The sequence below is a fragment of the Heterocephalus glaber genome, unplaced genomic scaffold, assembly GCF_053883595.1.
Source record: "Heterocephalus glaber isolate CG9 unplaced genomic scaffold, H.glaber_assembly_v1.0 deba00000818, whole genome shotgun sequence".
In the NCBI taxonomy this organism is placed as follows: domain Eukaryota; kingdom Metazoa; phylum Chordata; class Mammalia; order Rodentia; family Bathyergidae; genus Heterocephalus; species Heterocephalus glaber.
In genome coordinates, this window is record NW_028258164.1 from 5,172,048 (window position 1) to 5,183,503 (window position 11,456).

The 11,456-nt window shown below is 39.9% G+C and overlaps 1 protein-coding gene across 11 annotated transcripts in view; it reads left to right on the forward strand.

The window, feature by feature from the left end:
- Positions 1-11,456, forward strand: part of Filip1 (filamin A interacting protein 1) — a 357,204-nt gene that overhangs the window by 310,721 nt on the left and 35,027 nt on the right. For 8 of the 11 annotated variants that reach the window (XM_087207573.1, XM_087207569.1, XM_087207570.1 and 5 more), the window contains one exon: positions 2,293-2,516. In XM_087207573.1, coding sequence (XP_087063699.1) covers positions 2,293-2,499 — 207 coding nt within the window. In that variant the 3' untranslated portion in view covers positions 2,500-2,516. The remainder of the gene's footprint in view (positions 1-2,292; positions 2,517-11,456) is intronic. The other 3 variants (XR_015449837.1, XR_015449838.1, XM_087207574.1) reach the window with 1 other exon arrangement.

Consider the following 11,456-nt stretch of genomic DNA (forward strand, 5'->3'; position numbering starts at 1 on the left):
AGCCTTTTAGAGTACTAGGATTACAAGCATGTGCTACCATGCTGGCTCATATTAAAAACTTTTAAAAAACTGAATTTATATGTCTAAAAACTATATTTAATCATATCTTACAAAGAGCAAATGCTACAAAGTATTTCCATAACTAGCTGGCAAGATTATAAGAAAGTATGTCTAAAGTACAAAATCTAGACCTTGAAAGTAATCATATTTTTAATATATTTCCAGTGATTGTTTTCATTGACAGGCTACAATTCTTATAGAACATGAACTGTTTAGATATTAATTAAAGCAAATAGACTAGAAATTATGACTACTATATTCTGAACAAATTAGCATACATTGAAATATCTTAAGAAGATAGGAAGCTAATAATTTAAATTTACCAATGATGGCTTATTTTCCCATATGGTCAGTATAACATATTAATTCCCTGTGCACAAGCACAGCCTCAAGACAAACTTCAGATTGTGAATTACTATTTTTTTTTACCAGTAAAGCTCTTAGTTATTGGTTCCTAAGGAGCCAAATCACATTCCAAATTGTTCACCCTTCTCAAATAACTCAGTACTGCTTTTTAGGAACAGCATAATAGCTTGCATAGGCTCTTGCTTCTTTTTGCTTCATTTTATTTTTAAAAATAGAAGCATAAATCATTGTAATTTACAGCAGATTTTCTGCTCTAAGTTCTTATTTCCATATTCAGGTTCCAATCAAGATAGCCTTAGTAGCAATATTTTTGACTGCTGATTAAACCCCATACAAAAATAGGATTTCAGAACGACTAAGATTTCCAAGGCCTGAATGGTGGCCCATTTACTTTAGGTAAATCAGATCCCATAAAATTGAAGAGAATAAAAGGTTTAGGACACACTTCTTACAGTGTAGCGAGGCTAGTTTCAAATGTGCATATATTCATGCAACATGCGTTCAGTGTCAGCCTCACTTCAGCCATGGTGCTGGTGTGCAAAGGGGACTTTAATAGTTCTTGACTGAGTGGGAGAGGAAGGAATGGGATCTACATGGGGTTCTATGACAGAAACATGCACAAAGGAACCACCAGAGAAGGCTTCACCGTAAGGAGGGATTCCAGAAGGGACAGGGGAGGCATGTGCAAGCAGAACACCGGATGTGAAGTCAAGACATGGGACATAGTGGAGCAGCCCAGCCTGGTGGGGAGCACTGGGCCACCCTGTGTCTTTCAGTGGCTGGGTGTTGAGGGCCATGGGGTGCAAAATACTGAGATGCAAACTGGAGCCAACTGTTGAGGATGGGCCTTGTCTTAGTATGAAATTGCTACAGAGTAGCAATTTAGTTTCACAGAGTAGATAAAGGTGACCCTTGAAAGGTAATGATCCTGAAAATATGTAACATTATTTTTACTTTAGAAAGATATACTGTATCAAGAAGGCAGTCTAAAGGATAAATTAGAGGGGACAGAAGATAAAGAGGGATGCTGTTTGATTCTCTAGGTTAGAGATGGTGCAGGCTTGAAGCGTGGCAACAAAAATGAGGAGAGAGATAGTGAAGATAGAATTGCAAAGATTTCATGACAAACTGAGTAGGGGGGTGGCTCTGGGGCTTCTGGTTGAGTTGTCAGGTGGGTGAGATGGGAAGCAGAGGAGGACTGGGTGGGGAAGAGACTAAGCTTTGAGATGCCAGGGACAGCTGTGAAGTCCATTGTGTAGCTGGAGATACAGATCTGTATTTCAGAAAGCTAGAAGGTCTAGGTCTTGGGCAGGTAGGGAAATAACTAAGGGGTTCTGAGGGGAAAGGTAAAAAATTTAGAAATCCCTGAGAAGAGGATATCTTGACACATTTAAAAGACAAGGCAGAAAAGGGAGAGAACAAGAGACTGAAAAACGGTCATGAGAGACTGGCAGGGAACTAGTGAGATGCACCTCAGAAAGCACAGCAAGAGAAAGCGAGCATTTTGAGAAGGAAGATGTGGTCAGCAGTGACCCTGAAAACAGGAGTCGAGTCGGTGTCCTTAGGAGGTGAAAGGGAGCTGCTTCATCTGAACTGGCAGATAGGAGGGAGAGGGGACCAAGTTGGTGAAGGAGGTGCAAAGCTGACCCCTGGTGGTCTGTATTTGCACTGGGAGGTAGGTGTTAGGCCAAAGTGCAGCACAGAAAGTGAAAGGGGAGGTAATGAGAGCAGAGTAGACTCTGAGCTTCTTGTAGTCCTTTACCTGTGGGTGTTCCTGTGTATCAGGAGACATCTGATGTTCAGACTGATGACCTGTACAAGGGAAACTCACCAGCATCTCCCTTGTGTCTCTGTGTTCTCTTCCAGTCAGGACAAGACGGGTCATCCCAGCGGCCTGCACCCACCCGCATTCCTATGTCAAAAGGTATGAAAGCAGGAAAGCCAGTAGTGGCAGCCCCAGGAGCAGGAAATCTGACCAAATTCGAGGCTCGAGCTGAGACTCAGTCTATGAAAATAGAGCTGAAGAAATCGGCAGCCAGCAGCACTACGTCTCTTGGAGTGGGGAAGGGCTGAGGGCAGTGGCCAAGGGGGTATGTTGTGCAGATGCTATTGCTGCTGCGAAAACGAACTTCACTTGTTCGTGCCAACTCTTGATCCATACTAATTTAAGTTTTAAAGATTTTTGTTTATAAAATAACCAACTAATAGCCGCGAGTCTTTCCTATTTTGTGCATTTGTTTTGATGCTGGGGGACAGAATTAGCTGTTTGCCATGTGGTAGGCTGAAGATGCTGGGCTGGAGGAAGGAACCAACTGCTAGTCTCTGTTCTGCTTCTAGCAACTGGATCTGTCCATCAGCCCTCCAGTCAGGAACCCCTCAGTTTCCCATCAGTAGGTTTGGGGGCTGAATCACATGCTCTTAAGGACTGGCTTTCATATTTTCTAGTCATAAGCAAAATTTAAAAGACTTTGTTCTACAATAATTTTTCTATTTTTAAAAAACCCTATATGAAGTAGGACACAGTTTAACAATTGTCTACCAAATCCTGAATTTGATATATGTGCTGAGGAAAAAAAGTCTCATAGCTATTCCAGGGCCTGGAGCACTAAAATTTTGCAAAAAGGAAAAAGAAAGTCTTTAATATGATTTCAGGAAATAATTTGAATGTGAAATAAAATGGAAATAACTGTGGAATCCTAAAAACAGAGTTTGACTTCTTTGTGTGTCTCTGTGTACTGTCGAAGTTTTGGACACTTCCAAAAGATTCCCAGAATTTCATAGACAATAAATTTAGAATCATAATGTCAGACTCATGCTCCATTCAAGTATGCAATTGATGTAAATTGTGGAGCAGTTTGAATAGAACTGCCAAGTGGCATTTTACAGCCGAACAGAAATTGTGATGGATAGAAAATAGCAGAAAGTAAATTCAGCTACATTGATGCCGGTGGGCGGGGGTGTGTGTGTGTGTGACATTATTCATAGTTTAATTGGATGCACATATTTTTGGACTTTACTTGCAAGTATAGAACCAGTTCATGATTTGCAGTGGATGTGTGTGTGGTGTGGAGTACATTTGTATTCTTGCCAGTTTTACTCATGTTTGAATCATTTTCTTTAGTTTTTAAGCATGTTTTAATAAGCATGAGAAGAGTGTGAATGCAAAGTGCCGAGAGTCCATGTGAGATTAACCATGTCAGACTTTGTGCTGTGTAGTCATATAAGCACAAATGAGCTCAAGGCTAGTAACGCACTGCTTAGCATACCACAGTCTCATGTAGGCTGTAGCTTTGCCAAAATTTTTGAACCAAGTAGGTGAACTTTTACAAAATACAATAACTGAACAGTTACAGATTTTTGTTTTTATATTTCTGAATTGTTAGTGTTTCAAAATTATATGGATAGCCTCTGATCTTGACATTTGGGAAAAGGCATATAAAAAAAGACCTAAGGTTAGATCTTAGTCCATTGCATTGGTTTGTTTTCCTTTCACTGAAATATAGTACTCAACATCCATAACTTAAAAGAAGAAAGATTTAATTTAGCTCATGGTTTCAGGAGGTATAGTCCATGGTCGGCTGGCTTCAAGGCAGGAGTGTCATGGTGGAAGGGTGTGGTAGAGCAAAGCTGCTCAGTTCATGGCAGCCTGGAAGTAGAGCAGGGAAACAATGCCAGGGAGGAAGAAGCCAGGGACCAGATGAAGTACCCAAAGTCACACCTCCACTACCCACCCAGACGTTTGCAAGAGCGTGCTGGGCATTTCTTTTTTCTTTTTTCTTTTTTTTTGTATTAAATTCTTTTATTGGTACATTGTAGGTATACAACACAATTACATTTCTCATTGGGAATTGTACATTTACATGATGCATCTTGGTTCTTATTTTTTCCCCATTCCTAGCCCTCCCTTCACGCCCTCCACTCTTCCCTATTTACAAAGACTTTATTTCCATTTTTTCCATTTCTCATCATTTTTCCTTTCCCTTCTTTCCTTTCCCCTGCCCCTCCCACTACCCCTACCCCTTTGAACCTTTTCTTCCTATTTTACATTATCGATTATTCATTCTAATCATTGGTACATTTTGGATATACAATATAATGACATTCATCATTGGAAATTTGCACCTTTACATACTCTCTCTTGGTTCTTGTTTTTCACCCTTGCCCAGCCCTCCCTTCAACCCCTCCAGCCCTATTTACAAAAATTTTGTTCCTATTTTTCCATTTTCTCATATTAATCCCATTCCCTTCTATCCTTTCCCCTAGCCCTCCCACTTCCTTCCCCTTTGCCCCTTTTCTTCCTATTTCACATGACCTATTATACATTTAGTCCTTATTTACACTTTCAGTTTCTCACACCAGAGAAACTATTCAGTATTTACACGTGTGTCCTATTTATTTCATTTAAGAGTATCACCTCAATGTGCATCCACTTAGCTATAAATGTCTCTAATTTCTCATTTTTTATGGCTGAGTAGTACTCCATTTTATAAAAAAATCACATTTTCTTTATCCAGTCTCCAGTTGATGGGCATTTGGGCTGTTTCCAAGTTTTAGCTATTACAAACTGCGCTGCTGTGAACATGGGCACACATATATCACTGTGGTATGATTCTTTTAATTCTTTGGGGAAGATCTCCAGCAGTGGAATAGCGGGGTCAAATGGGACTTCCAGTCCTAGTTCTTTGAGGTATCTCCATAGTGATTTCCACAGTGGTTGCACCAGTCTACACTCCCACCAGCAGTGGAGCAGGGTTCCTCTTTCCCCACAGCCCCACCAGCATTTGTTATTGGTCGATTTCATGATAGCAGCCATTCTTTCTGGAGTGAAGTGGAATCTCAGCATTGTTTTCATTTGCATCTCTTGAATGACCAGTGATGTTGAGCATTTTTTCATGTATTTATTTGCTATTTCTACTTCTTTGTGTGAGAAATGTCTGTTCATTTCAGATGCCCATTTTTGGATTGGGTCTTTAAATTTGGGAGGTCTGATCTTTTTAAGTTCTTTATAGATTCAAGATAGTAGACCTTTGTCTGAGGAAGAGCAGGTGAAGATTTTTTCCCACATTGTTGGTTGTCTCTTCACACTGCTGGTGGTTTGGCTTGCTGTGCAGAAGCTTTTTAATAAGAAGAAATCCCATTTGTTGATTGTTTGTGCTAGTTCACGGGCAACTGAGGTTTTGTTCATAAAATCTTTTCCTACACCGATGTCTTCAAGCGTTTTACCTAACCTCTGTTCCAACTGGTTCAGAGTTTCTATTTTAATATTTAGATCTTTAATCCATTTTGATTTTAGTTTAGTGCATGGTGAGAGATACAGGTCTAGTTTTAATCTTTGGCAAGTTGAAGCCCAATTTTTCCAGCACCATTTATTAGGCTATCTTTCCTCCAGTGAGGGTGTTTGGCTCCTTTGTCTAAGATGAGATGGCTGAGTGTGTCTGGTGTTGTTTCTGGATCTTCTAATCTGTTCCACTGGTCCTCAAGTCTGTTTCTTTGCCAGTGCCATGCTGTTTTTATCACAGTAGCTTTGTAGTAGCGTTGCAGGTTGGGGATCGTGATATCCCCTGCCATGTCTCTGTTACCTAGAATTGCTTTTGCTATTCTGGGTCTCTTCTTGTTCCAAATGAATTTTTGGATTGTTTTCTCGAGGTCTATGAAGTATGCTGCTGGGATCTCAATTGGAATTGCATTAAATCTACATAGCAGTTTTGGAAGTATGGCCATTTTCACTATATTAATGCTTCCTACCCAGGAGCAAGGGATGTCTGTCCATTTTCTGATATCATCTTCAATCTCTCTTTTCAGAGTGCCATAGTTTTCAGAGAAGAGGTCTTTGATTTCTTTCGTTAGGATGATTCCTAGGTATTTCAGTTTTTTGGATGCTATTGTGAAAGGAATTATTTGCCCTATTTCTCTCTCAGTGAGCCTGTCATTGGTGTAGAGGAATGCTATTGATTTTTGTGTGTTGACCTTGTAACCAGCTACTTGACTGAATTTGGTTATTAAGTCTAGAAGCCTTTTGGTGGAGTTCTTGGGGTCTTCTATATAGAGTATCATGTCATCTGCAAATAATGACAATTTGACTTCTTCATTTCCTATCTTTATTCCTTTTATTTCTTTCTCTTGTCTGATTTCTATGGCTAATGTTTCCAGAACTATATTGAACAGGAGTGGTGATAGTGGACATCCTTGTCTTGTTCCTGATTTTAGTGTGAAGGATTTCAGTTTGTGACCATTTAGTATGATATTGGGTGTTGGTTTTTCATAGATGGCTTCTATCAGTTTGAGGTAGAGACCATCTATTCCAATGTTTTGTAGGGTTTTTATCATAAATGCATGTTGGATTTTGTCAAATGCTTTTTCTGCATCTATGGAGATAATCATATGGTTTTTGTCCTTGGCTCTATTGATATAGTGTATTACATTAATTGATTTTCGTATATTGAACCATCCCTGCATCCCTGGGATGAATCCCACTTGATCAGGGTGTATGATCTTGATGATCTTCTGCATTATGTTTGGCATTATCTTATTAAGGATTTTTGCATCTGTGTTCATTAGTGAGATTGGCCTATAGTTCTCTTTTTCAGTTGGGTCTTTCTCTGCTTTGGGGATCAAGGTGATGCTTGCTTCCAGGAATGAATTTGGGAGTATTGCTTCCCTTTCAATTTCATTGAAGAGTTTAAAGAGTAGTGGCAGCAGTTCCTCTCTAAATGTCTTGTAGAATTCAGCAGTGAAGCCATCAGGGCCCGGGCTTTTCTTAGTTGATAAGTTTTTAATTACATTTTCAATTTCATTGGTTGATATTGGGTTGTTTAGAATTTTTAGGTCTTCTTCTTTCAACTTTGGTAATTCATATGTATCTAGGAATCTGTCCATTTGTTCTGTGTTGTCCATCTTATTGGCGTATAGGTTCTGGAAGTAGGTATTGATGATCCTCTGGATTTCTGCTGGGTCTGTTGTAATTTCACCCTTTTCATTCCTAATTGCATGGATTTGGGCCTTTTCTTTCCTTTTTTTGACAAGATTGGCTAAAGGTTTGTCAATTTTGTTGATTCTTTCAAAGAACCAACTGTTGGCTTCATTGATTTTTTTGTATTGTTCTCTTAGTCTCCATTGCATTGATTTCTCCTCTGATCTTTATAATTTCCTCCCTTGTATGAGCTTTGGGGTTGTCCTGCTCTTCTTTTTCTAGAAGCTTGAGGTTCAGCCTCAGGTTGTTCAATTGGGCTCGTTCTGTTTTCCTAATATGCATATTCACTGCTATGAATTTCCCTCGTAAGACAGCTTTCATTGTGTCCCATAGATTCCGATATTTTGTATTGTCATTGTCATTTAATTGAAGGAACTATCTGATTTCTTCTTTAATTTCCTCTGTGACCCATTGGTTATTCAGAAGTGTGTTGTTCAATTTCCACGTGTTTATGAAATTTTTTGAGTTTCTTTTGCTATGGATCTCCAATTTCATCACACTATGGTCTGATAATGTACAGGGGATAACTTCAATTCCTTTGCACTTACTTAAACATGTTCTATGTGTGAGTATGTGGTCTATTTTGGAGAATGACCCATGTGCAGCTGAGAAGAATGTGTATTCTGATTTTGTGGGGTGGAAGACTCTGTAAACATCTGTTAAATTCATTTGTTCAAGAGTTCGATTGAGTTCTAGTATTTCATTACTTATTTTTAGTCTAGTTGATCTATCTGTGACAGTGGGGTGTTGAAGTCCCCCACTACAATTGTATTAGTGCATATATGACTTTTCATGTCCGTTAATATTTGTTTTATATAGTTGTGTGCACTAGTGTTTGGTGCATAGATATTTATGATTGTCATCTCTTTCTCTTGGATTCTTCCCTTTACAAGGATGTAGTGTCCTTCTTCATCTCTCTTAATCAGTGTTGGTTTGAAATCCACTTGATCTGCCAAGAGGATAGCTACTCCTGCTTTTTTTCGGGTTCCTGTTGCATGGAGTATTGTTTTCCACCCTTTAACTTTCAGTGTATGAGTTTCCTTTTGAATGAAGTGTCTTTCTTGTATGCAGCATATTGTTGGCTTTTGCTTCTTGACCCATTCTGCCAGTCTATTTCTTTTGATTGGTGAGTTGAGACCATTAATGTTGATGGTTATAACTGAAACGTATTGACTTGTCATTGCCATGACTTTTTCTTTTTGTTGGGTTCTCCCCCTTTACATTTAATTTCTTGTCATGGCAGATGGGTACATTCTGCTTTGCTTCCTGGGGCTGTGATCCTCAATGTCTGTTCCTAGGCTATTGTGTAAAATTCTTTGGAGTGCTGGTTTGGTATTTACAAAGTTCCTAAGGTGCTCTTTGTCATGAAAGTATCTTATTTCTCCATCAATTTTGAAAGATAGTTTTGCAGGGTACATCAATGTGGGTTGGAGGCTGTTTTCTTTTAGGGCTTGGAATATGTCACTCCAAGCTCTTCTTGCCTTGATGGTTTGTGTTGAGAAGTCTGCTGTGATTCTGATGGGCTTTCCTTTGTATGTGATTTGTTTCTTTTCTCTGACTGCTTGGAGAACTTTGTTCTTCTGTTGTGTTTCTGGAATCTTAACAATTATATGCCTATGTGTAGATTGTTTTTGATCAAGGCTATTTGGAGTCCTATATGCCTCACTTATCTGTATGTCAAGCTCTTTTCCCCTGCTTGGGAAGTTTTCTGCCATCATTTCTGTGAAGAGTTTTTTTATGTCATCTGTACTCTCTCTTCTTTCTTCATTGACTCCAATCAGTCTTATATTATTCTTCTTTGCATCGTGGAGCAGCTGCTGGATTGATTTCTCATGTTCCCTTATAATTTTGAAGCAATTTTTCTTTTCCTGGTCACTAATTGCAATCTTATCTTCTATATGTGAAATTCTGTCCTCACATCGGCTCATTCTGCTCTGTAGACTTTCAATGGAGTTTTTCATGTCCTGGAAATCTATTTGCATCTGTTTTATGGATTCCATTTGTTTCTTATGTTGGGATTCCATCATGTTCCTGAGCTCCTCTCTAGATTTATTAATCATGTCTTGCACTAGGGGCACAATTTCTCCTGTTATCTGAGAAATTATTTCTGATTTCATTTTTTTCCAGATCCTCTTTTGTTGCCAGTTCAGTGGGTCCAGGTGGTTGAGTATCAGAGTGTTCCATCTCATTTTCCTTTGGGGTTGCTGTAGGTGATCTGGAAGTCTGGTTTTGAGACTTATTTACGTGTTTTCTCATTTCGACTGGGGCAGGGGGCTGTTAGTGCCTGCATGGATTACCTCCTCTGAGCTGGGAGAAGTGGGACAGGGGCCGCGAGCATTCGTAGGGATGGTGAACCAAAAGCCCTTTCCTGTGGGCTGGGAGCAGCGGGAGGAATGGTGACCGGGAAGCCCCTTTCTCTGGACCAGGAGCAGTGGGACAACAGCTCAGATGCCCGTACCTCTGGGCTGGGAACAGTGGGACTCAGTACCTTGTTCTGGTGGTCTGGTGTCCTCTGCGTCTTTGTATTGTGGAATCAGGTGGCTGCCTGTCTGCAGCGGGGTGATTCGGTGTCTTCCGCGTGACTCAGGACCTCGGTAGGGCGTGCACAGACCTGCCTGTCTGCAGCGGGCTGATTTGGCTTGTGTCCCGTGGGACTGGGGACCTTGGTAGGGTGTCTGCTGGGCATTTCTTAATCCAGTGAAGTTGACACTTCAAGATTAACAGTCACATCCACAGATCAACTTATTTCATGACAGAGAAGCTCCTCTGCATTGTTTTCCACACCTGATTTTGCATGCCTTGAAGAATTTGGACTTGAACTGTGGTGATGATATATGTAGACCCCTCATGGTGTTGTTCACATGCACTTCACTCAGACCTGTCACCATTTATTCATCCATTCTCAGCATATGTATTAAAAATGTTGAATGACCATATTAATGCCATGGTAATGAGAATGCAAGGTCAAAGAGGGGCAGACAAAATGGGGGGGTTAATAAATACGATTTTAAATGAGTTTACACAAAATAGCTTGCCATTTTGAATTGTATTTTTTAATGGAATTTCTCCCCTTCCAAAATCTGGACATCTAGCCTCTTCAAAGACAAGAGCATTCACTGTTTTTAGTAATACCTACCTGGCATTTGTGAAATATTTGAGCAAATGAGGCTATCAAAAGGACCATGCTCTATTTCCTTAGATTCCATCTGCCATTCCTTAATGATTTTCACCATAATTTTAGTGTCAGTTCATGGTGTTTCTGCTTTTACCAGCTCACACATGTTGACATTATTCCCACCTAGGAGTCCACACCATTCACTCAAGAGTGCCCCAGAAGGGTTAGCAGTGCACACAATCGGATGTTTATACATTGATGTCTGGGCAAAGAGCATCCACAAAGTACAACTTCTAGGAAAACTTGGCATCACAACCCAGAGTTGCTTTTCAAAAATGATGAAGAGTAACAATTGCAGCAATATTTCTTTGTAATTTTGGAACCAAATCGACATTTGTTGGATAGCTTTGTATTAAACCACATATTAGAAATGACATCCACTGGGGATAGGAGGTAGAGGGTTAAATGTACTCCGACTCCAGCTTCCATTTGTGATTACATTCTTAATATACTTGGTTTACTATACTTATGTAGAGGGGAATTGAATTAAAAGTTTAGACTCTTTTCTCTGTCAGAAACATGCTGTGTAGTAAAATCAAAGGAGTTTCACCATAGCTGATATCTAGCTGCTACGCAGATCCCACCCTGAAAACCTATGGGTCTGGAGATCTGGGTGGGTCATGTGAGCCATTTCCACAGTTCCATGTTAGATTCCTTCTCTGGACATGCAGGGCATGATCTACAGAGCTGCTGAGAAGACTCTGGTCTTCCCTGTCTGAGAATAATTGTAATGTGTTGACTATTTTAGCACATTGTGACAGTGACCCCCTCACATTGATAGTGCCAGAAATGCTCCAATATGCACCATGCCCAGAAGAGTGTTTGCCATGTCTTAAGAACATGAGTTTCATATCGAGGGTATCTGCTTAAATAGAATTATTTGGT